The 27033-nt window shown below is 41.4% G+C and overlaps 1 protein-coding gene across 6 annotated transcripts in view; it reads right to left on the reverse strand.

Moving 5' to 3' along the window:
- Positions 1-27033, reverse strand: part of Map2k5 (mitogen-activated protein kinase kinase 5) — a 226839-nt gene that overhangs the window by 112945 nt on the left and 86861 nt on the right. For 5 of the 6 annotated variants that reach the window (XM_021230404.2, XM_021230405.2, XM_005075567.4 and 2 more), the window contains 4 exons: positions 26962-27030; positions 26790-26871; positions 19811-19872; positions 14431-14479 (listed from right to left, as the gene is read on the reverse strand). In XM_021230404.2, coding sequence (XP_021086063.1) covers positions 14431-14479; positions 19811-19872; positions 26790-26871; positions 26962-27030 — 262 coding nt within the window. The remainder of the gene's footprint in view (positions 1-14430; positions 14480-19810; positions 19873-26789; positions 26872-26961; positions 27031-27033) is intronic. The other variant, XM_013117467.3, reaches the window with a different exon arrangement.

Genomic DNA, 27033 nt, shown 5'->3' on the forward strand with positions numbered 1-27033 from the left:
AGTTCTATCTGTGTTTGTTTTAATGTAATGTCAAGTAACGGAAACTAGAAACAACAGAAGGCTCGCAGCTTTCCCTTCAGCTCACCTCGACATACCGCACCTGCCTTCTGTAAGCAAAGCACAGAAAAGATGAGTCATTAAGCTGACTGATTATAAATAGGAACCATCAGGGCAGATGTGAGTCATTTTGGTTTAATCAGGCCATTAATTATTAGGGTTTATCAATTAGTTTTATTGAAGGCAAGGGAGCTTAAATGAATGGTAGGGCATTGATTTTAACTGAGGCATCTTCTCAAAGAAAATACAAATGAGGAATTAGAAGCCTGGAATTACGGGTTTGTTTCAAACCTCAGAAGAAGGCGATGCTTGCATTAGTGCCATGTAAAATCTTTAATGAAAAGGAAAACCAATTCCAAACCCCTTTAGCATTAAGCATGAGATGTCATTTGCTCATTTTCCTGCTTCCAAGGCTGGTTTCCAAGAAATCGGTATCATGCTGGAGAAAGTGAGATAAAGGTGAATGCAAAGTGGCCTATTTTAATGTCTGGTGTTCTAGATCACTTGCTATGATGGACTTTTAGGAAACAATGTAGATCCTTTCAGGAGAAGCAGAGGGGTTCTATGCAAAGTGGCCGATGGACTTCATCTAAGATCTGCTAGTCAGCCCTACACATGGACTGAACCAAACAAGTCATTAAGCCTCTGAGCAGAGACAAGTACAGTCTCACTGAATCTTCAGACCACCCTGAACTCACATTGACAACATTCTGAGAGCAGGAAGATCAGATATCAACCCAACTGTGCCGATATATGATTGTATCTGGATATATCCTCAGGTTTCATCTTCCCATAGTGACAAAACTGGTGTGGAATTTTAGTGAGACTGTGCTTAGCACTGCCTGGCACAGAGCTTAGTGCTCAATGCATAATGCACAGTCTGTGAATCAATGTTCCCAACACTTCAATGACTATACATACTGTGAGCTTCTGTTGAGCTGGCTATGACAATCCCCACTCCAGGAAGTCAGGATGTGGACTGTCTGAAGTGCTGTGCCTGACCCAAATGCTAAGTGAGATTAACCTTCATTATGCCAGCTCCAGCTCGAAGCAAGCCTCTTTAAGAATGGCAGGAGCTGTTCCACTGGGGCCACAGAGGAACCAACAATTATCCAGTCATATCATGTGTCTCCTGTCAAAGTATTTCCCCAACCCCTCAACAAGACTTCCCAGTGAGTTGGACTTATTAATGATGATGTCATGAATGTGATCTGCAGAAGTGTCCAGGAGATGATGGGTGGCTCTCAGCACTTCTGACCAATAAAGTGAAGTGCTTAAATGATTGAAGAAAAAAAAAATACCCAGAACAGGAAGAATGCTACAGTTCACAAATGGTGTCTTGCATCATTTCAAGGAGCACACAAGTTTCCCCCACTACAGGAGTCTATAAATGAATAGAAACTAAAGTGTCTAAAAATTAAACATAAGCCATATGGCTAATAAGTTAGGTAGTCTCACTTACTCAGAAGTCTGAGGTAGGAGGATGGCTGGAGCCTGGGCAATTTTAAGGGCCTGTCTCAAATAAATGACCATAAAACGTGGTGATCACAATGCTACCCTGTCTCTAGCAAAGCATGAAACCCCAGGTAGTAACACTGACTGCATACTGTACAGGGATGATAAAATGTCAAGTTCTTAAACCCTGAGATTGTCTGAATGGCTGTGATTATAGATATTTAAAATCAGATACCAATTCCACTCTCTGGTGTCTTTTCAATAAAAAGAAATGGAATCTTGCAAAGACATATGCACACTGCACAGGGCAGACATGCCTGTAATCTTGGCACTTGGTAGGTAATGGCAGAAGGCCTGCCTCAAGTTTGCAGCCAGCCTGAGCTACCTAACAAGTACTGGACCAGCAAGGGCTACATGGTGAGAAGCTACCTTAAAAATGAAAGCCACCAACACTAAAAAAGACATGTATGCGAATAGCAGCAGCATTATTCCTAAGAGTTCCAAAACATATACAATTACAAATGTCCCTCCCTCCACTAGCAAATGAATAGATAAACTATGGAATACCAATATAATAGCATTCTGCAAAAAAAAAATGGATGGCTGACAAATGTAATAACATAGATCAACCTTAAAGAGTAAAGCGCAACAGTTCATATTACATGGTTTTATTTTTGTTCAGAAAAGGCAACTCCATAGAGTCAGAAAATAGATTAGTGTTCTCTAGAGAGTGGGACAGGGCCTGGGGATGGATGGGAGGGGGACAAGGACTGGGGACATAAACACAGGGGCTGTGACAGGGACTATGAACAGGTATAGGACTTTTTTTTTGGGTAGGGTGATGGAATATTCCAGGACTATGTTACAGCAGTAGTTATGTAATAGTATGGATTTATATAGCTCCCTTTGAATCACATCTTTAAAACAGGCGTCTTTCATGGTTTATAAACAATATTATCAATAAAGTTACTTTTAAGAATTCTCAAAACACAACTTATCAGTAGCAGTACAATTTCCCAGAAAACTTGTTGATAATCCATAGTTTTGTAGATACTTTCCAGCCACTGTAGTCACTTTCCACTTGTGACAAGGTAGGAGACAACACTTAGCCACCTTTAATTATATATAAATGGTACAATGGCTACTTCCTCTTTATAACTTGTATGTACTAAAAAAAAAAATAAAGCCTGGGTAACCACAATGATTATTATTTATTAGTATTTTTAAAAAGGTACTAGTTTTACTGTGCCATTTTGTATATATTTTCCCAAATGTCCAAGGCTATGCCTACAAAACACAAAATCAACTGGTTCAAACATGAAAAACTCAGTCAGGCAACCACAGCTGCCTCAGTAACCTCCCATAACTGTTCAGACTGATTTTTCAGGATGGCCTGATTTTTTTCCCCTTCCACTGAATTGACCAAATTGACTGTGGAAATTGGTATCATGTCAACACGACTCATGTTGCTGCCCATAACTGCCTCACACAGGAAACTGGATCTTTACACAGACGGCATCAATTAGCCATTACAGAAGCTGCACAAACAGCAGTAAGCTGGGGCTTGTTAACCAAGGCTGAGCCCTCAAAAGACAGTGCTGGCTGTAGCTCTTCACAGGGCGTCCCCTGCCAGCACTGCCCCACATACCATTAGGGGTCAGGGCCTAAGGGTTGCTCCAGACACAGCTTTTAAACTTTGCCCAGGGACTAAAGAGGTGACTTCTGGTTAGAGCAGTTTTGGGGAAACTGACTCTGTATAGAGTGTATGTTTTTGTCAGAGAAGGAAAGCCACACAGACAGACAGACGGATGGACAGACGGACGGATGGACGGCGACCTCTGTGAGCTGTTCATTCCCCTTTTGATCTCCACTGTGTGTTTACAACATTGGCGTGCTTGGTCTTTTAGGGTCACCTCACTGAGTATGGTCATTTGAATATAACTGACCCCCATAAGTCCACAGGGGTGGCACTATTAGGTGTGTCATCTTCTCCAGCACCACCATGCATGCCACCATGATGACAATGAAGTAAATTTTTGGAACTGTAAGTCAGCCCCAACTGAATGTTTTCCTTTATAAGAGTTACGGTGGTCATGGTGTCTCTTCACAGCAACAGAAACCCTTGATAAGACACTGGGTTATTTTAAAAGCAGGCATGGTACAATTGTTTTTATTTGTATTTATTTATCTTGTGTGTGCATGCATGAGCACAGGGGTGCATGTGCCATAGTGCATTTGTAGTAGGTCAGAGGACATCTGGCAGACGTGGGTTCTCTCCTTCTACCATGTGAGTCCCAGGGATCAAACTCAGGCTATCAGGTGTGGTGGCAAGCTCTTTTACCCACTGAGCCATCTCTCCAGCACACATGGCAAAATTCCTAAGGAAACATTAGTCAGTTACAAAATATGCCACACAGCTCTGTTGGGAGACCATGTCAGAAGCAGAACTAAACTTTTCTTTGATGTCCTCCCTCCATAAAACTACTCTTCATTCATCAGGACCCAGGGAGCACACTGAGTAGGTCTCCATTCTCAGAATCTCTCCCAGCCCTGCACCAGGATTCCTCATTAAGTTTAATTGTCTGATGAAAAGACAACACTCGCTATATCTCTCTAGTTATTTATTAGGGCTTTTGCAAGAATACTTGGATGACTGCCCTTTATTCTGTGATGGAGTGCTTAGAAGAACTTTGATATTTCAGGGTGGTTTTTCTTCATTCCTGTTGTGTGCAGATGACTCTGGAATGCAGTGTCACCACAGACTGTAGTTAATTGTACCTGCTGTTCTCACTCAGGCCCTAATAAAGCACATTAGTTATCGTAAGTGGCAGTTACTGTCTAGAGTTTTGTGATTCAGTTTGCAGGAGGCACAATGTATGGCTTTCCCTTATTGCTGGTCAATAGTAGACTTATGTAAGGTTAATATTAAGGACACATGTCTGGGCCTCTCAATTCCCCTTTCCTCCAATCTTTATTTATTTCTGGTTTTGTGGTGCTACTGATGTAGGTTTGTCCCCCTCTTCCCCTAATTCCTTCATAGTAAATAAAAACTTTTTCTAAAGATATGGATCTCAGGTCCCTCCTGGGGTCTACACATATCCTGGTCCATGTATGGGGACACTAACTGTGGAAGAATGAACTCCTGGGAGTCTGGAGAGACTACATTCTCCCATCACCCTGAAAAGTCTAAGATGTCACTGAATGAAGATTCAGAACTATTATTGCTCCTTAGCAGGAGAAATGGATGAAGATATGGGATGCAGAATAAATGATGTGGAGCAGCACATGTTGGTAAATCCTTGAAAGGAAGACACAATAATTACTGTAGATAACACTTGGCACTTGCTGTATGGGCTAAGTCATCACTGCCATGTATTGTTTCATTTGCTCTTACTCTAACCCTGAGATAGTAATGAGTAGCCTCACTTGACAGACGAGGAAATCAAAACTCAAAGTAGTGAAATTACTCAGTCATGGTGCCACAAACATGTTCCTCTGACGCAACCCTTTGGCCTCAACAAGTTGCATCTTCCTTAGATGAACCCCAATTGACCACATTAAGTAGCCAGACTCTTGTACCAGGTTTGCTGGGTAATTTTAAGCAATTCACAAAGAAACTGATGTAGATATTTTCCTTGAGTGTCTTTCCATTTCTAATGAGCTGAATTTCTCTCTAAGAAAAGGACACGTAGAAGAGAAGCATGGAGAACGTTCTAGTCATGCTTTCTCAACTTCTAGCTGCTCTTTCTGAGGAGCAATGGTTTGAGCTACTAATAACTATCCTGCTCTGCACACTTGCAGACACAATGTCGTCACCTCATGGGAAGGAAGAGTCCGACCCCTGGTGAATTAAGGGGCAGAACCAGAATGTACCCTTCAGTCCTATCCTACAACTCCTGCATGAGACCGCTGGGACACTGATCAGGTCAGTGAGCCTCTCTGAACATCAATTTCCTCATTTAAAGATGGAGATGCAGACACCTCCCCACAGGCTGTCATGAAGACTAAATACAAATTATATTCACAAGGTCCATTACAGCAGCCCTCAGTGGACACTGAGTAACTGACTACAGTAATAACAGCTACAATTAGCCCTAATACAAAGGAATTTATTTCTCAAGAAGCAAAACACTAGATTTGATTTCCACAGTGCTGACTTTCAACCATGCCCTTGGAGTCTGCCAATGCAGTAGTGTGTCCACTGGACGGGGCAGAATGTGCCACCTCATGACAAATCTCTCATCTTTTGATACTATTATGGACAACACGGGATTTTTGAGACCATACTCATCCTTAGGGGTTGACCTAACTGGGATGACGGAAAACAAGAGGCACATACAGAAAAGTTGGGATTAACTGGGTCACACCCTCTGATGAAGGGCACCAGCAGCAGCACAGATACTCCAAATTAATTTTATACAGCTGTACATAGCTAACAAGACAGGTTTGGCTAATCTCTATAGGGGCAGTTACAGCCTTTAAGCATCCAGGAGAAGAAAACTGTGGCGGATAGCTTCTCGTCAATCATTCATAAACACTCACACATGGACTGAGGAAGGCTTGCTTAGTCTCACGGGTCTAAAACATTGGGGTCCTTGATATGGTTGTGCTCATGTCAACAAAACACACTCATTCAGAATGTCATCCACTCCTCACTCAGGGTGACTTTGAAGTAAGCCACACTACAGCAACTTCCAGGATAAAAATATCCCAGAGAATGACTTGCCTCATTTATCCAACAAATAACCATTGGTACACAGCCATCCTGTGGCCTCCATCCTCCACAGGTGGTCCTCTTCTTCTGATGAGTTCCTAAACTTTAGATTTCCTAGAAGACAAAACTCAGAGGCAACTGTGGGACTTGTGCATTGCCCCTCCATGGGTAGCTGGACGAGTCCTATGTGTCTACGGCACAATGATCTGTGAGTCAAAGCACACAACAACCACAAAATTTAGTTCTAATCCCAACCCGCACAGAAGGGTTTTAGAGGAATAAAACCCGTATTTCACATATGTATGTATGTATGTATGCATGCATGTATGCATGTATATTTATGTATAATATTTCTAGACACATATTTATACACATCTTTTAAAATGTCATTACACCGGATAGTTTTATGTCAACTAGACACAAGATAGTCACCTAAGAGGAGGGAAGCTCAATTAAGAAAATGCCTCCATAAGATTGGTTTATAGGCAAGCCTGTAGGGAATTTTCTTAATTAGTGATTGGTTGGGGAGGGCCCAGTTCACTGTGGGGACTGCCATCCCTGGGCTGGTGGTCCTGGCTTCTATAAGAAAGCAGGCTGAGCAAGCCAGTAAGCAGCACCTTTCCACGGCCAATTCATCAGCTCCTGCATCCAGGCTCCTGTCTTGTTTGAGTTCCTGTCCTGACTTCCTTCAATGTGGAAGGGTAAACCAAATAAACCCTTTCCTCCCCAACTTGCTTTTGATCATGGTGTTTTATCAAAGCAATAGTAACCCTAACTAAGACGGTTGTCTTGAGATAATCAGACTCACATGTAGTTGGATGAAACAAGGACATACCACACTGGCCTCTATGCATTTTCCCATGATAGTAGCATCTTGTCAAACTTTATAGTATAATATACCCACCAAGGGACCGGATTAATACTACTCTCAAGCTGGTGAACATCCCCATCACAAGGGTTATTCACTGTGCCCTCTATAGGTAGGCTCCCTTCCTTTTTACCACTTCCTTCCTACCTCCCCAGCCCCTAGAGACCACCAATCTGCCTTCCATTTCTCTAGCTTTATCACTCAAGAATGCAATGCAAACTTGAGCAAATTTGTGACTACCTCTTTTATTCTGAATAATTCTCTGCATGTTTATCCAGTGTACTGACAACAGTCCATTCCTTTCTGCCACTGTGCAGCATTCCACTGTATGAATGCACTAGGGTTCATTTAGCCTTTCCCCTGTCAAAGGACATCTAGGTTGTTTCTGGTTTTGTGTTAATGTGGACACAGCTGCTACGAACATGTGTATACAGGTACTGTGTGGACCTAAGTCTTCATTTCTGAGTTATAAGGGCAGCTGTGTGCTTAGTTTTCTGGGAAAAGTCAACAGTGGGACTATCACCTCTTTCACGGCTGCTAGCAACTGACCTAATTTCTCTGCAGCCTCACTGGCATTTGTAGTGTCGCTGTTGACTGTAGCCATTCTCATAGGTATGCAGCAGTGTCTCATGTCAGTGTGGGGCTGTGTTCTCTAGAGGACACTGGGGCTGGCTATCTTCTTCATGTGGTTATTTGTGACCAGTGCAACTCCATGTCCCTGGACTGATATTTTTGTTTTTTTCTGTTGAGTTTTGAAAGTTCTTTATATAGTCATGGCACATTTTTTAAACAGAACATTTTGAAGTAGCAATGTATAGAATTTATCTTTTAAAAATCCATTATTATGCATACAGAAATCTCTGTAAGTCCAAAATAAAGAGAATGAATGACCAACAAAAGCAAGGAGGCTCGATTTCTAGAGATATTCACGTGCGTAGTCAGAGCTGGAGAAAAATCAACAACTCACTCATTAAACTAGTTTGTTTACCTCAGTTAATTGGCTAAGTCAGCTCATGAGTTACGATCTACTATAGCATTGGCACATAATGAACGCTTACATTTAAAGGATATTTAAACAGGCGCCAAGGTCTAATCGTGGCTCTCACCACTAATACTTGTTCAACACAAACATCCCCTACCAGATCCGCCTGACTAAGCAGCCCCAGCACTAGGAAGAAGGCGCTCACGCCCAGTTCTCCCGTCATTACCCTCAGAGACATAAAACCAACTGGGGATGACTTCTTTAAATTGACTTGGATCGCTCAAATGCTAACCAGTCCTTGAAAAACAAAAAACAAAGTAAAACAAAACAAAAAACCTCTAATATTTCAGAAGCAGAAATAGGGCTTGGGCCACTTGAGCTCCCTATAACCTGAACTGAAGCTCCAGCTGTCTAGTCTCTGTGAAGAGGCTGTTATGGAAGCACTGTGCAAATTATGGTTCATTATAAATCACTTAAATCAACCAGGTTGATTTTCTATTGGTGGCAATGCCCCACCAGTATGGAATCGCTCTTGGGAATGTAATTTAGTTTCCTACTTAGTCTTGCCACAAATCCCAGCTCTATACACACCCAGACAGCTTTGAACCCTCTGACCTTGACATCAAATGCTCTTTTGTAAGAAATTCAAAGATTTTACTTCTTTTTTTCTCTTCTCATAATACACAATAATTTTGGAGTAGGATATGTTTACAGTTTTTATCTCGCAGGCTGCATTAATGTCATTTAGAAGGTACTGGCCACTATATGACACAGGTTAGCACTTTCCTGGCTACTCTCTCCCAGATGACCAGCCTCTGGTCCTCTCAGAATCTTTTCAGGAGGATGCCTTTTGTGAGACATCTCTGCACATGCTTTTCTGGAAATTTCTTATGAATCTACAGTTCTGTCAAGATAATACACCCCAAGATACTGTTGTTGCTTTTCATCCAAGTTGTGACCATACATGTCATTCTTTATTAGGGCCAGTGAGATGATTCAGTGAGTAAATACACTTGTCCTGGAACTCACTTTGTAGACCAGGTTGGCCTTGAACTCAAGAGATCTGTCTACCTCTGCTGCCCGGGTGCTGGGATTAATGGTGTGTGCCACTACTGCCAGGTGTCCAGCTGATTTTTTGAGGAACTTACTGATACAGCTAGTCTGGCTGCCAGGGAGCTTCAGGGATCCTCTCCTGTCTGTCTCCCCTACTATGGGGGTCCTGGCCTTGTTCCATTGCCTGTCTTCTTACAGGGGAGCTGGGGATCCAAACTCAGGCCCTCAAATTTGTTCATCAGGCAATTTACTGACTAAGCAACTCCCCAGCTCAGCAAAGGTCTCCTTTGCTTCCTTCCTTAAAGAACAAAATAAAACAAAACAACCCACTCCCCCCACAACTGGTTCCCTGAAGCCTGACTCCTCTAAGTTCCCCTCATGCTTTACAACCACCCTTCCTTCTTCAATTACTAAGGCTTTCCACGCTCAGTCCTACCTTTCCCAGACTACTGCTTAAACGGAGTCTCATCAGTGTCTGAGATTTGCCCATCCTGCTGCATGGACAGAAGTTCAGTCACTTTACCTCAGAGTCACACCCCACTGTGTGGTTGCACCATGAAGTGCTTGCCTGTTTACCTGTTGTTTCCAATTTGCATCTTTTATGAATAAAGCCATTGGGAAAAGTTGCCCACTAGTTTTGCGGGGCACATACTTCATTTCTCCTGTGTAATTATCTAGGAGAGGAGGTGCTAGGCCATGCTGTCAGAAATACACGTGTGTTAGCTTGACTAACTCTACTCCTCTAAGTCTTCATCTACAACCGTCTTCTCTGTAAACAACAAAGAAACAAGCCCACCATGCTACTGTAGTGTTGGACCTCTAAACTCTTCCATCCTTTAGCAAACTACTTTCTAGTAGATTCTGTATTTGCTATTGTAGTTATTGCTTATGAATCTTTCTTTTTTTCTTCCCTCCTTTCTTTCTTTTTTTGCCATTTCATCCATCCTGCTAAAATATGTTTAATAATGTAGAAAACTGGTGTTGCATATACTGACATCTCCCAAGCACTTACAATGACACCTGGAACACAGGTAAGAAATAAATAGTTATGGAATAAACTAGCATTAATTTAGACCCTAACTAAAGGCAGCACCTGGAGAAGTCCAGGTGTGGTCAATTTTAGGACGGTAACACCAGAGAAAATAAGACCTCTAGTGTGTTTGCTGATGCTGTAAGAGCTGGCTTGTTTTTTCACTGAGATCAGATAAGATCAGGTCCATTCAGGGTGGTCTGGTCACAGACAAAAGTTTCTACCTTTAAACAGAGATCTAGCTGGGCAAAAAGTGTTCTGAAAAGCTGCCCCAGCCCCTTTAAAGACAGTATTTCACCTATAGCTCAGGTTGACTTGAACTCACAATCTTCCTGCTCCAGCCTCCCAAGGGCTGGGCTTACAGGTATGCACCATGCTCAGCTTTCCTAGTTGAGAAAGCACGTAAAAGGTTTGTATATAGAATGGTATTCTGGGGTACAGAGGTCTAGCTTTCTGTTTCTATAATTTTCTGCATCTCTGTATGATGGCCCCAGATGAAGGCTGGTTTTATTTTCTTAATCTAAGCTCTATTCGCATTACCCTTCCATTCCTTTTTTATCCTCGGGGAAAGCAAGAGCAGTTGCTGCCAGGGCATTCTCACGTTTCCCACAGAAATGGCATAGGTGTTAATCTTGTATTTATGTTTGATGTGGGTAATGATGGCTGTGACTGGAGCCGTGCTTTATTAATATGCAGGGCTCTCACCTCATTAGTGGTGATGTATGTTTTGAAGTTAAGCTGCAGTGTTTGCTGGAATGTCGGATCTGGCCCGGCACATATTCTCACTGTTCACTTCCTTTGTTTTTACTCACGGGCAGCACAGGCTGCGCTCACAGGGAGCTCACTTATATCTGACAACGAAGACAGCTTTTCCACAGTACTTAATCTTCATAGGCATTTCAAACATTTTAAATAAGTATATCTTCATGTGATGGCATCACATTTGCTTTAGCTTAGAAAAAGGAATTAGGACATTTTTGACCCTGTATCACAAAGCACAATAAATTCTCTCCTTGGCTGGATCTGGTAATGGGGTATTCTTATTGACTGGATGAAGTGACTAATTCATAGTGATAATAAAAATCCATCTATAGGACTAACATTTGATCATATACAAAGACCTCTCACATCTATCATCCCCAATATTAAAATGCTAAACAAGAGAAACAGCTGACTGAATAGAACCCTTGGTGGTCCAGCTTGGGTAGGAGCTGTTGAGCTCCAGATTCCACCATTTCCAAGTGACATAATGTGCAGTCGAGTAAACTAATGGGACACAACTAATAAGCATTGAGGGATAAAGGTTTGTGGCCGCTTCTTGTTTAGACTTCACTCTGTTCTACAGAGAAAAAGCTCTGGACTTGACTTATCTATTTTTCCGTAGTTAAAACCCAGGACACCAAACTAAGCTATTTACATGGGAGAAGTCTGTTCTTTTGTATCAGGCAAGAAAACACGTCTCTAGTTCTTCATTTTCAGAAGTGTGTGTTCCTGAGTGTAAAGTAATGTCATTTTAATAATTCTCTACTGATCAGAGGAGAACACAGGTTCTCAGTACTTAGACCGACACAAAGCAGAACAGCTCGGATCACTCATTAGTGTTTTGTTCGTCTTCTTTTTGCTGGCTGTCTTCTCACACAGCCTAGACCAGACTCCCCAGCCTCCATAAAAGGACCCCGCTTTGATTTGACAATGTGACACATATTCAGATGTATTCCCATCATCAATCAGAGGAAGCAAAAATGAATCTATGTGTGTAAGAAGGAACAGTAGTGAGCGTATATACAAGTGTATAAACAACTATATTACCTACTTAATTGCTTTAGCTGAACTTAAAAGCTCTGATCTTTAATTGCCTGATTGAACTCATCTAAAAAGCTACAATTTTTTAATCAAGGAGAAAATTAAATAGCTTTTTGGTAAATAAAAAGGCATCTTTAATCTTATTTTTATGAAATCCAAGTTATTAAATATGGACAAAACCTACTCAATTTAAGCTAAGTTTGTCAGTGCAGCCCTTTACAAAAGTCCTCAGGGCTCCAACTTATTTCACTCTACATTCAGAAGGCAAAAGCCTCTGTGAATAGCTATGCAACCCCAAGGCCAAACATGTGAGACTACTGTGTGAGGTGTATTACCACAGCACACTTTCCATTATTAGGGAATACACAGTCACCATTCTATCTAGGCAGATGCACAGTACTTCAAACTGAAGTCCCTGGAGAGGGCTTGAGGCACCCCACCCAGCCCCATTGTTCTCACAGACACCTCCAGCAGTAATGCTTTATAACAGGTTTACTATGGATGTTGAGTAGATCAGAAAAACCTGAAGAAAGACTCAGGATTCACTTTGGAAACCTCTGTATCGGCAATAAGCCAAGGCACCACAACCATCTTCTACAACATACCGAAAGTCCTTTCTGAGCCCAAGGTGCAAACAAAAAGCGCAGTGTACACTGGTCTGCAAGAGCTCTGGTCAACTGTGCCTGCCTAAAGGACCACGGGAGAACTGTCCTGGTCATCTGACCCTAGGCTTTATTTGCAGATCCATCTGAGACATGTCTTATGTCATTTCAACAAACAAATCTGGTCATTTCTCACAAACAGGGTGAGACTAACCCAAACACCTTAGAAACACAAATTCTAGACGTACAGCACTTAGTCAGTATGATTTGTCATTTAAAGAGGAAAGGAAAAGTTGTTTTGAAATATGTGAGGCACACTTCCTTATCCACCAGAGTTACACCATATCCACCATAGAGAGAATTCATTAGTTCAGAATGATCCTGTCTGAACAGAGTACAGACCAATCCTAAGTTTCAATGTATAACAACACTCCCATTTCCACAGCACGTTCCTTTTAATGAAGGCTCTGCTATTGAGAACTGATGCCTTTCATTAGATCCCATGCCAAATGAATAGCAGACGTCTGGAAAAGGCAAGCAAAGGCTAGGTACCGGGCACGGGCTGTAATGGCTCCATGGGTGCTGTACAGGGGCAGAAGTACATGGAAGAGAGAGCAGCGCTGCCAACCAGGTTAAAATGTCCCCTTCCTTTTACTCATTACTCACCAGATATGTTCACATACTGATACCCAGGGAGATGATACTAACCCAGCCCTGCTCACTCTCTCAGCCACCAACCACTCTGGCAGCATTTATACTCTGGAAACACAATGGCTTTACATGGCTAGGGAGGATAGGGGACTGGCTAAGATTCTACTCAGTTAGCACAAATGCCTTCAAGAACTGAACACTATGCTTTCCAAATGCAGATATTCTCTTTAAAAAATATGAAGACGTTCGGAAGCATGGGGCTATTTGAGACCATCTACAAAGAACACAGGCTGGGTAGGAGCCTTCAGCTGAAGACAGGGTGAGTTCCCTCCAAAACTTTAGTCCTTTTTTAGGGAAAAAAAAAACAGTCGAAAACATAAAAATTAAAACCCAAAACAACAACAACAAAACCCCTTTCCCTTAATCGACTCTCATTATACCCTGCTGCATTCCTCAAATGTACACAAGCCAGGATAGGCAGACGTGTACTAAGTCGAATGTGTGGTTTGGCTTTGCTACCATCTCCTCTTTTCAATTTGCTTCACATGAATTCAGACGTTTTGGGAACAAAAGGAGGCTCCTCCTGTAGCATGCAACAGTTACCAGATCATTCTCTTCCATGTCACCAGAACAAGTGACCATGTCTGACTTGGCCTTGTCTAAAGTTTCATTTCCTGGGAATAGGAAGCAATGTCTTCAGACAGACACCTGCAGTTCTCTAAAGAACTGTGGGAAGGGGAAGGCCAAACCTACAGTTAAGTAACATAGAGCTTGCCATTCTCAAATAGTACAAAATCTGTTTTGTGTGTCTGATAAATGTGATCCACAAAAATGTAACTCCCTAGTTTGTACTGAAAAAAAAAAAAAGCAGAAAAGATGTAAATAAGGGGGGGGGGGGGGGAATAAGGAAAGTAACATTTACAAACCATAGCCTTTTTAACGGTTATATCAACTATCTGAAAGGATGGAAATAAGAGGGAGAAAATAAGGAAAGTAACGTATATAAACAATCACTTTTTAATGGTCATATCAGCAGGCTGAAATGATGGAAATAAGAGGGAGAAAAATAAGGAAAGTAACATATATAAACAATCACTTTTTAATGGTCATATCAGTTGGCTGAAATGTTTTTTTGTTCTTTGTTTTTTAAATCAAGGTAATTGCAGAGCCTCCTCCATCCCCACAATAAGTCCATGTGTAAATCCCAGAACATACCTCTGTGTAAAATCTTTAAACTCCACAAATAGGTAAGGCCTTTAACAACCTAAAATGATGAAAGAGAAAAACAGTACAATTATGGACATTATAGGAGATGTTCCACAGTTAAACAAATCCACCACAAATTTTCCCTTAACCACTATCAAATTGAACTCGCCTCTTGAATACACTCCTGTCTGTGTGGGCTCTCTGGGGGTACCAACTGCAGAGTTCTATAGTTCTTGCTAGTGAGCTAACTGCACTCTGAAGACTGGGGTGAGTCAGAATGACCATGTGGCACAGAATAGCCCAGAAGGTTACATGCTAAACCCTCAGAGGTGCTACATTAAGGTTAGGAGGAAAGAAAAGAGAAACAAGGATTTTAAAACAATTCTTCAATATTTGTGTGTGTGTGTGTGTGTGTGTGTGCGCATGCGCGTGCGCACACACACGCGTGTGAGCATGTGCTTTTTCAGACAGGGTTTCTCTGTGTAGCCCTGATTGTCCTGGAACTCGCTCTGTAGACTAGACTGGCCTCAGACTCAGAGAATTCCACCTACCTCTGCTTCCCACGTGCTGAGATTAAAGGAGTGTGCTACCATGTTCAGCCTCTGAGTAGTTTTCAAAAAATGATTTTATTATTTTTATTTCATGCATGTAAGTGGTTGCCTGCATAAATGTATGTGTGCTAGGTGTGCTTGGTGGTCATGGAGGCTATAAGAATGTATGTGCCATGTCTTCAGAACTGGAGTTACACACAGCTGTGAGCTGCCACATGGGAATTGCTAACTAAGTCTGGGTCCTTTTAACTGCTGAGCCATCGCTCATGTCAGTCCTTGGGTGACTTTCAAAAGTCATGCTATTTATGATGAAGGAAAATTTTTTACTTTTATTTTTTGATAATGCTGAAGAGTAGACCCAGGGCCTGTGTGCACTCAGCAGGTGCTGCACCAATGAACTACATCTCTAGCCCAAGAACATTTGAAGAAAGTGACTGATCAAGATTCCAGGCCCTGAGTGGCAAACTTAAGTGATGTGTGAAAAAACAAGAGGAAGCACTGGACCAAGCTAAAGATACATCAGCCAGAGGTATCAAACTGTTCAGTGGAGGGTTCTAAAGATACATCAGCCAGAGGTGTCAAATTGTTCAGTGGAGGGTTCTGGCCTAGGCTCTATGGGAACTCCTGATACGACTTTCAAAACATTTCTGTAATTTTAAAATACAATATTAAATTCCATCCCATCTTCCTCTTCCTCTTTAACTACCAGAACTACCAGAGTTAAGAATGAAATTCTGAAAAAGACCCGAACTATATAGGCTGCAATCACTACCTTCTATGTGGAAAATTTAATCAGGAATTGCCATTAGGATCTTTCAGTCTTGAGCTGACTGTGTGGCCCAATGGTAAAGGGTTTGGCTTGCAAGCGGGAGGCCCTAAGTTCAAACTGTAGTACCACCAAACAAATGATAAATAATTCTTCAAAACTTATACAAGTGGTTGTTACATGAAATGCATGTTTTATTCATAGCACATATCAGAAACTTACATTTTCAAGGTTTAATATCCATAATCAGATTTAAAAGAAAACAGTAAACAAACTGCTGTTACTTAAAATGTACTTAGAAGTATTTAAAAGCAATTATTATTACAGAAAATTGGGGATGAGTCAGTACTATGTAATTTGAAAACCCACCATGATGATAAGTAACTAAGGGGCTTGTGTACCTAAAACATGGTTTTAGAAAAGGAGGGTTAGGATTCCACATGCAAAGGCTTTGGTTCATCAAAAATGAGTAACAGCAATAGTAAACACCAGAAATACCAACTGAGAAAAGCAATTTCCAAATGTTAAAGATCTAGAAAGCCCAACTCCATGTCAGTTAATTCTGAAAGACGTCAGGTGTTTAGAAGAAGGTACTGTTAGGGGGAGGGGAACAGCTGATATAGTGCTCAAGCCCATTCCATACTTATCAGAATACTTTTTAAAAATTTTTTCGAGATAGGGTTTCTCCTGTAATTCTCCCTATAGACCAGGCTAGCCTTGAACTCACAGAGCTCTGATGTGTCTACCTATACATACATATTATACATACATATAAATGTTATGATAATAAAATTAGAATACACATTTAAAATTAAAGCAAAAATTATGATAGTTTTATCAATGGAAATAAGACAAAAGTCCTCAATTGTTTATAAAAGACATTAGCAATGTAAATAGCTTCTCCCTGAGTAGTGGGAAGAGCCCCATGGTTAGTGTAAAAGCGTGAGGAACTGGGGGTCCACTTCCTGACTCAGAAGCTTAGCTATGCACTGTGAGATTTCCCTGTTACAGACTGTGTATCACCCATGCTAGCTCGTCAGAAAACGAATGATCAGAAAACACACAGACAAGATACAACCTACCAGATTCAGACTGCAAAGTAGTAAAAGAAACACAATACTGATTTTATGATATTTGATAAAACCATAAATTTTGTTAGAGATTCAAAAAGAACAATTATTTCTCCACCTGCAAAAATAGATGATCTTTCCCTTGAACGTGTGTAAGTAGTCATGTATAAGTGAGCAGGAGTATGTCCACTAATCTGGGTATCACTGGAATTCAGTAGGCTAGGCTGCATAAAAGCACCTAACAAAAGCCTTGACACTGACAGTACTTATATCTGCTGTCAGTCATTCACTCCTTGACATGTCAAGTGCACATCTTTTCAGGGACAACGTCAATCACCATTAACATTAGCATTCAAAGTACAGCACAGTGTGCCGCTGCTTTAGACCTACGAGGGAAATAAATGTGGGCACAGGGAAAGACACTCTTTTTGTAAGGAGCTCGATCCAGTGGACAACAGGGCGGAAGCCTGTGGAGCTGAGAGGCTAAGATCAGGTACTTTCTATGGATTTCTTCGAGGTAAAAACATTCTCTCTCCATATATCCTATTTGAGCCACATCTCACAGACACTGACACGGTCATCCTGCGGTGGCCTTCAGGTCTGTGGACCTGCCTCACATGCAAGATTACCACAACCAGGAAAACGAAGTTCATTCTGGGAGAAGAGACCCTTAAGAGAGACACAAGAAGCTCTTCAGGCTGAGCACAGTGGCACATGCCTGGAGTCCCAGGGGACTGAGGCTTGGGGAGGAGCTGAGCCCAGGCAATCGAAACCCCCACAGCAGCATCTTTATTCAGGTGCCACTTGAAAAAGGACTCTGAAACAACTGTGTGTGTGTGTGCTTCTCCACTATTCCTTCATTCTCCTTCACTATCCTTACCACCTCCTCCCCCCTCTCTGTTCCCTCCTAGTTTCCCCTTCCATCCCTTCTCTTCCCCCTTCCCGCCAGCTTCTCAGGAAACACAGTGAAAGAGCCCTGGGTCTGGAGGCAGACCTCCCTGCATCTAGGATAACACTGGTCGGGGGGAGTTATTTAACCGTTCTAACTGTTCTAGCGTGCTCAACCATCCTCACATTACAGAGCTGCTCAGGAGGCGTACTCATACATAGGTAGACCACAGAGACTGGCACTCGTACTCACACAGACCCATCTGATTCCATTGTTGGGCCGCACAGAGCCGAGGCTATTTGCATGTGCCTTCTTGGCCTGGCTGAGGAATTCAAAGGAAAGAAACTGATGCCATCTTTGGAATACTCAGGAAAAGTAACCAGGGAAACTGGGAACCAGAGCAGGCTGTGTGCACATGCATGTTACAAGCCACAAGGGACCACCCCTCAGGGTGATAACTGCATTTGAACTGCTAAGAGCCTCATAGTGTCAGATACTATCCCTGGGCCAGAGTAGAAAAGGATTATCCATGTTTGGAGTCTATCCAGACTATACACACACACACACACACACACACACACACACACACACACCACTCTGAAGGTACTACACAAGTGTCAGGCATCAACAGAGTTTATGAAAGCTGTCAGAAAAGCAAAGTTGTCCAATGTGTGTCTTCTACTCCTACCACCAAAGCTTTCATCCCTGTGGCCTGGAGCACTGCAAAAGCGGAGTAAAGGGCCTTGTTTTGTAGAGACTGTCCCCGATTCAAAAACCAGCAACCCTGCCTGGACTAGCACTCATTTTAATGCTTCTTGCTACAGTAGTATTTTGCAAAATTTTCAATCACTGAAAAGCAAGCCCTGTATTTAAAAGCTGGCCATTTTTCTGCTGACTGGACACTTTACAACCTTCCATCCTGGTTGAATGAGAAAGCCCAGTGGCCTTGTTTGTGCTCTGCATGGGAGGGAGGCAAGATTGATGAGGCCGGGGAAGAACAGGCTTCTTCACTGAACAGGGTGGATTTCCATTTTCCAAGTTCAGGAGAGGACAGGAACACAAGACTCGGAGACTCCCCTGCTTTCCAGCCTCTCCACTTGCCTCTTCTCACCCTGTTTAGACACCTTACTAAACTCCAGAGTCCAAGAACTGCCAAAAGCCACAAAGCAACCGTTCCCCTCAGAGATGAGAAGGGGAAAGGAAACATTTTTATTTTCATCTAAAGCACTGGTTTAAGTGCTCAGATCGCATCCTGACTAATCTGCCTCATGTATAGATTAGAAGCTGCTCTGCAGAGGCGGACAGAAAGGAGAGTGTGTGCATCACCCTGGGCAGTTCACACCAATAATTAGAAAGAAAAAAGGAAAGCTGTGAATTACAATGAACTAAGCCTGAATAAGTGTCCATGTTGGATTAAAGAATTTGAGTTGTCAGTTTGATGTATAATGAATGTGAAAATAAGCCATTTAATTAAATGGTACATGATATAATCACTTTGTTCTGCATTAAACCACTTAATTTAACAGAGCGTCTTTACTTTAGCAATTGTTTTCGATTACAGCACCCAGTGACTCTTCTTAGACACGGTTAGCTTACATTATTCCAAATCTCAAATCTGGGACTTACATAATCGTGCCAGTTTAGATGATATAATTTGTCTATTTATGAGTGAGTACAGAAGACAGGAAAACTGCTTTTCATCACAAAGGGCACAGAATCCTAGATAAAGTCTCTAAAAAATAAAATAAAGACTAAAACCCAAGGCTTAAGAAGACTGCAAAACCATTTAAGAGAAAATGTATTTTGTTCACAGATTGTTTCACTAATTTAAATTATTTTCAAATTCAATAATGAAAAATGTTCCCTGAAACACTTTTCTTTTTGATGAAGTTAGAAACCCAGACACTAAGATCTCTGCAATCACAGTACTGACAAGCCAGAGGAACTATGTTGGAGGTTGGTCCACAAAAAACAGGAAGACAGAAACAATGGATGGTAAGGAGGACACAGCCAACTAGGACAGAAAGAAAGGACGAATCTGGGGACAGAAGAATAGACTTGACTGGAAGGATTAAATAATCAAAATCCTCTTAGGTGAAACCAATATACTTACTGCCACTGCAATTCTTCCCAGGACATGCTCTGGAATTTTCCTATATACATCCAAAGACCCCCCTGTAGAGACAAAGATGTTGGGTTACTACTAATCACAGGCACAGTGCGCTGGACTTCCCTTGTGCATACCTCATGAAAATGTGCTTTCCCTTTTCTTATGACATACTGGACATGGAGAGCAAAGTTGGGGTTTAGTTCTACTTTGATAAATGACATAATTTTACTTCCAGAAGAGCATGGCCAGCTACTCCCATTTAAAAACCCACAGTCATTAAAAACTGAAGAAAACTAGAGGAGGGTAGACTACGACGTGGCCCTCGATGTAAATGTAGATGGAAACAAAACTACAAAATGAACCGGAAGGCCACACTGCCACGCTTCATGTGCCACTTTTTCACATGGAAACCTAGAGACCCTATCATAGAAGTTTCGCACTTATCAGAGAAATGTGGGTGGGTCTGAATTTCAAAATACACACAAAGGCTAGTAAAGCAGAAAAAGCAATGCTAAGTTTTCTAATGGAAGCTACTTTTGACCTAGGGACATGAAAAGCAACTAACCATCTCTTGGTTCCTTGATAACCACGAAAACCAATCACCAAAACAAAACAATCTCTTCAAACTTATTTTCTTTTAATTATATTTTATTTATTTATTGAGTGTATGCATGGGATGTGTGTACCCACCTGTGGAGGTCAGAGGTCAACTTTTGAGAGCATGTTTTCTCCACCCACCGTGTGGGCCCAGGGAATGAGCTAAGGTCGCTGGGCTTGGCTTGCAGGTAACTTGACCTGCAGCACCATCTCACTGATTCTCTAATTGATTTTTATTAAACTGTGACTCACTGCTATACTGCTTTATTTGTCAACTTCAACTTTTGTTAAATCACCTTTGACATTTTCCAAAACTGAAAAACCACTAGACAGATTTATCCTGTTGCCCTTTCCATGCTCTCTTCTGAGGTAAGTGTTGGCAGAGAAAAAAAGAAAAAAAAAAAAAAAAAAGACACAGCAGCCCCTCAGAATAAAGAAACCGGCCAGCTTGGTGAGTTTTCTGTGTAGTTCAGTCCTTCCTGATTTTCCGTTTGTTTGCATGCTTTTGATTTTGAAACAGGGTCTCACTATACAGCCCTGGCTGGCCTGGAACTCGCTCTGTAGACCAAGTTGGCCTCACACCCAAGAGATCCATCTGCCTCTGCTTTCTGAGTGCTGGGATTAGTGTGTGCCACCATGCCTGGCTAGCCATTTTTAGGCAGAGGATTTGGGTTTAATTCTTACTCAGTTTCACTATTATATTTATCCTATAGATCAAGCCAAAAAGGTAACTCCTGGACTTATCAAACCAAGCCTCAGTGCTAGACGGAACCCTAATCTCACCAACTCCGAGGCTCTGATGAAGCTTCCAGGAAAGGACTTTAAAACAACTGCAGCAACAGTATCACCATAGTCCCCAGAATCACCAGTCACCAAGAGTCCAACTTGTTGGGAACAGGAATGTGTGGTAAGAATCTCAACAATATAACTTATATACACACTCTGCAGGGAAGGAGTACTTGACTCACTACCCATATGATCATAGCTAAGTTAAAAATACATAATATCCCATTAAGAGTCAAACCGAGGTGTAGTCTATCATTGTTATGAAGAGAGTACCCAGAACATTGGGAAGTAACTTTTTTTTCTATCAAGGCTAAAATTTCATAGTTATGATGTGACTACTGATGATTGCAAAAAGACCTAAAAAGGTTTGAAGATGAAACATGCCACTCTTCTGAAAGGCAGTTAAAGACATGCTCTGTGCAAATAGACTATTATGGTATGTCATGTTCCCCATTTTCTGTTCAAAATGGCACACACAGCACAGAGCTATAGCTTCCTATGTACCCTGATGAAAGCAGGTATAGGAAAACAATCACTACTTTAGGTAACTTCTTGCAGTTCCCAGAGTCTGAGCACAGACTGAGTAACCAGGGAATAACTTACTTTGTACTGTGGCTCTCAGAGCTACTGGGGAAGATATGGAAAAACAAAACAAAACACTCATGCAATGAGTAGAAACATCCTTATTCACTAAAACATCATTTTTATTATAGATGTAATAAAAGTGAAAATGTGACAGAAAAACAGCTGTGTTCCCATTGATTTTTCCAGGTGAACTGGTAGTTGCATGGATGAGTAAGTGCAAGATGAAAAAGCTTGATATGTGGTATCTGGAAAAATGAGAGTATCAGCTTACTATACCAATTCCTTAGGAAGCCAGTGGACTTGACACTGGAGGGAATGAGCCCACCCACATGCACCAACAAGGAGTTCAAGAAGGGGATTTAGTTTAGTTTATGTAAGTTATAGAAGAAGCTATAAGGACCTAAGTGGACAGTAGTCTTACCAAGTTAAACTAAAAGCCAAAGGTGACATGGCAACCATTACCAATAGAATAAGGAAAAAGGAATCTTATTTGGAGGTAGTTCACTGGCACTTGTAAACATCCCTGTAGTTCTCAGCTGCCCACCTGGACAGGTCTTTCTGTAGCTGGCTCTGTGCCATTAGATGTACCCCAACCTTCCCATGCTCACAGAGATAAATTGGGAGGTGAAAAAAAGATAGGGCAGATCCACTTGGTCAAGAGAGCCTGTTAATTCCAATGAGCACTCACTCTCAGCAGGCTAAATGGTGGAGGGTTTGGGTTAGTTTTCACTTGTTTCAGTACCAGTTCTATTCTGTACAAGACTCCATCAAAGGCAACTCTTCCTTAGCACACCATAAATATTAGTGCTAGAAGGAGTGTTAATGATGAGTCCAGAAGCAGAGGCTGGCAGATCTCTGTGAGTTCGAGATCAGCCTGGTCTACAAGAGCTAGTTCCAGGACAGGTTCCAAAGCCACAGAGAAACCCCGTCTCAAATCACCCCCCACCCACCCAAATGATGAATCCATCAACCTTCTTGGACTTTATTTGAAACTGAGTTCCATAAATGCAAATGTGGCAACCACACTCATGAGACAGCTGATGGCAGAGTTCAGAGAAGACTCAAACCCCTGAAATCCCCAAACAAACTCCCCTCTCCCAACATTACATAGCAATGGAATCATGTGACCTTTATGTGAGTCCTACCTCTTAGTAATGTGATCTGATGACACAAACTGATAGTTTCATGTTGCCTGAGATTTGTTATTCAAGACTGTGTTTTGACTGGACTGGGGATGGGTCCTGGGATCTCGGACACTTAAAGCAAAGCCTATCCCAAAGCCTTTTGGAATTCACTTGTCTGTGGTTCCAGAGCTGGAATTTTAGCTCCTTATTTAGGTCATAGGCTAAGTCACTGCGTCACTTCTGTTTTCCCTGGCCATCCCCACCCCCAACATCCACTTATGAACGATACTGAAGAGCCGTGAGTTTCTGCTGATAGCTTAGGGCCAATACCTTCACTTAAGTAGAGCTAAAGGTCTGTGCTACCACGTTACAAGATCTAAACTGCAAGTAGTGTCTTTTCACATACAATAAATAGAAATATGAAGTGAAGAGTGAGAAGCAACAGTTCCATCATGATAATCTCTGGTTTGCCATGGTCATTATTGTTAACAATGTGAGCAAAAAAATATTTAACACAAGATCTCATTTAAAGCTTCTGCTAGTTAAAAATATAAAAGCCCTTCTCTTCTTTACAATGCAGGGTTTTTGGGGGGGGGCAATTTATTTCTGTGGCACTAATCCAAACATGTCCGTACTCTGAGATCTTCCAACTGGATATTTCTGAGTAGATTTTGTTCTGACTGAGTATGAGGTTAGGTCACATTCTTCTAAAAAAAACTTTCCTGTAAAGCTCAGTCTCAAATCTAAACTCCTTGCTACAGTCTCTGTAGCCTGTGAGGTCTTGACTGGCTCTATGCTCTGCTTGTTCAGGCCTCTTGGTCAGTCTCTGGTCCTCATGACATCACCCTCTGGCCATCATGGTCGTCTTGTATTTATCTGGAAGCACTGCACATGCTACTCTCTCTGCCTGGAAGAGCATCCCAGTGGTCCTTGACTAGCTCATTAAGGTTTCTGCTCATCGTCACTTCTGTCTCTGATGTCCCATTCAGCACCTGCTCTATTAGGCCACCCTTCCTGTGAGGACAAGGGTTAAGTCTTGGTCACCGTGGTCTCCACAGGTTTAGAGAAGTACTGGAAGAAAATGCTCAGTAAATATTGCAAATAGATCATACTATGAGATAAAAATAAGCTAATCATAAAGGAAGTTGTTCAGAAATTGGCCTGCATTGGAGAGGGAATAAAAGCTGGAGGGTGACACACAGATTTATAGTGATTTTGTGTGCTTTTGCTGTATATGACCAGAAGATCGTATGCTAATCTCCAAATCTATATAACTAAGATAAACCATGTTTAAAGACCTAAAGGGAAGTATTAAGCTAGCCCCTTCTGCATGAAACAAACTATCAATAAGAGCCAGTAATTACATGGAACAAAACAGGAACATCTGAGGTTAAATGTACAGTCACTGAAAGACACAGGACCAATAGCAGGAGGAGGCATAAGAAAGATATAATATAGGGCAAGCATCTCTGCCCACTGAGCCACCTTGATGGCTGGGGATATGGCCTTTCTTGGTCACTTGTGAGTAATGCTGCCATGCACACTGCAGCAGGCTACTGTGTATGTGAGCTGCTGGTCAGTTCTCTTGGGTTTCTGTAGCAGTAGACTTGCTAGGTCCTGTGGTAACTGTTTAATCTGTGAACAAGTGTCAAGCTGTTCTAGTCTATTTTACACCATCTTGGATTCACACCAATGTTGTCTGAGGATTCCAATTTCCCTGTGCATTTGACGACACTCATTACTATGTGGTTGATTTTGGTTCGTGTGTGGTCTCAGTTGTGAACACATACTTAGTTTTGATTTAGGTTTCCTTAACAACCACTGTTGTTGAACATCTTTTCATGTGGCTGTTGACCATTGTACACCTTCCTTTGAGAAATACACATTCAAATCCATTGTCTGTTTTTTAAGAGTGACTGGTGTTTTTACTGTTGAGTTGAAATTTTTTTTTGGAATTACAGTAACTGCGAATGATTTGAACACTGACAGACTAGAACAGCTTGAAAGTTCCTCAGAAATGAAGAGTTGCCACAGGGTCTGGCAACTCCACTACCATCAAGCCTGATGACCTGAATTTGATCCCTGGGACCCACATGGTGGAAGGGGAGAGTCAGCTCTCCAAGAGCAAGCAGTAGCACACATGCATACCTTTATGTGCATGCATTCGTACACACAGACACACACAATAAAAGATACATATTTTAGATGTAAAAAGTGGAAATATCTAAAGTGACCATCAACTAAAGAAAAACAAATGCAGCATAGTCATTCAATGAAATATTATTCAGGGATGGTAGACTGCTACTGCTACTGTTATAGATGAACTTGGAAACAATATACTAAACAAGAGACACCAGGCACAAAGGCTGTAGACTATAGGATCCCATTGATGTACAATGTGCACTACCCAGAATAGGCACATCCACAGGGAGGAAGGAGACCTGTGATTGCCAAGGGGGAGTTGGAGGGGATGAGATGAGCAACTTATGTTGGCTGGGGATTTCTCTTCAAAATGTTTTGAAATTAAACAATAATAAGTTGTAAGTTTCAAAACAGTGAATTTTTTGGTATCTGAATTCTACCTTAACAAAAGTATTTTAATGTAACTGAAAAATTATGTAGATCTTAAATGGCGAACGTTCAAAAGAGTGATCTGTACTGGAATTATAAATCAATGCTTTCTAATCAGTGTCCACCTACACTGTCTATGTGGTTATATGATTTGGTATCATTCCAAGGGCACCCACAAGGGGGTGTTTGTGTGTATATACCTGTGTGTGTCTGTGTGTGTGTGTGGTGTACATGTGTGTATACGTGGAGAATGTGTATGTTTACCTAAAGAAGTAGAAAAGTGTGCCTATACATGTATGTGTGTTGTGAGGGGGCAGTGTATTTGTGTGTGTGGTGTATATGTGCAATGTGTATGTATACTAAAGAGATATGTATGGTATATATGGTGTGTAATGTGAATATATGTGTAGTATGTATGTGTGGTATATATGCATGCATGGTGTATGTGTGTGGTGTGTGTACCTAAAGAAATAGAAAGGTGAATGCATTTGTGTGTGTGTGTGTATAGTGTGTCTATATGTGTATGTATGTATATATGTGGGTATGTGTGGTATATCTGTATGTGTGTGCATGCAGTGTTTGTATGGTATATTTGTGGTATGTGTGGAGTATACATGTGTATGTGTGTACGGTGTGTGTGCATGAATCTAAGAAAGTAGAAAGGCAGGTATCCTGTATTTTAATGGAGGCAAGATAGTGAAAATCTGCCCAGCTTTAAAGTGGATAGTTAATGATAATGAGAAGACGTCAGTGACAGGATTCCCAGAAGTCTTATTCTGTCACAACATTCAGATCAAGGAAGAACTATTGATAGCAGGGAGTGGAAAGCGGGGGAGGGCAGGGCTGAAGTCCAAAGAGAGCCAAATGCATCTCGGCTAAACAGCTGTGTTGAAAAACAATTTCTTGTCTAGCAATTAAGAACCTATTTCTTTCTGAAAGACACAGGACATTGGGTTAATAGATTTCTTTAGAAGAAAATCTGTTTTGGCGACTGAAACATTAAAAGAACAGAACATCTGTTCCCCGGCAAAGGCATACTGAACACAAGCAGCAAGTACTATGCACCGACTGGACCTGCTTGTCATCTGTCCTGTTTAAATTTTTAGTAAAAGGAAACCAACTTGTAGTCTTGAAATTATAGCCCAGCTCCAAATACTTAACATCAGGACCTTCACAGGAAAAGAATTCCTAGTGCAAAAGAAACAATAATTAACACACTTCAATCATTCTAAAATCTCCTTGACATCTATATCAAAACCAAGTTTAAGGTAACCGATTCCAAAAGTGATTTTTAATATAGTTTAAAGGGAAGAACTCACCATCCATGAATTCTGTACAAATTGAAATCCTGTTTTCTACAAAAAATGCCCCGTAAAATCCTATGATATACGATGAGTCACACTGCAACAAAAAAAAAAAAGACAAAAATGGTTTAAGACCTAGAAGCTAACACATCCACATGTTTATTGATAAAAGCGACCAAAAAATTACCTTATAAAGAATTTCCAACTCAGACATGATCTGCTTCTGAAGCTCCAGTGTAATGTCTAACAGAATAACCTG

The sequence above is a fragment of the Mesocricetus auratus genome, unplaced genomic scaffold (assembly GCF_017639785.1).
Source record: "Mesocricetus auratus isolate SY011 unplaced genomic scaffold, BCM_Maur_2.0 Super-Scaffold_100691, whole genome shotgun sequence".
Taxonomy (NCBI): Eukaryota; Metazoa; Chordata; class Mammalia; order Rodentia; family Cricetidae; genus Mesocricetus; species Mesocricetus auratus.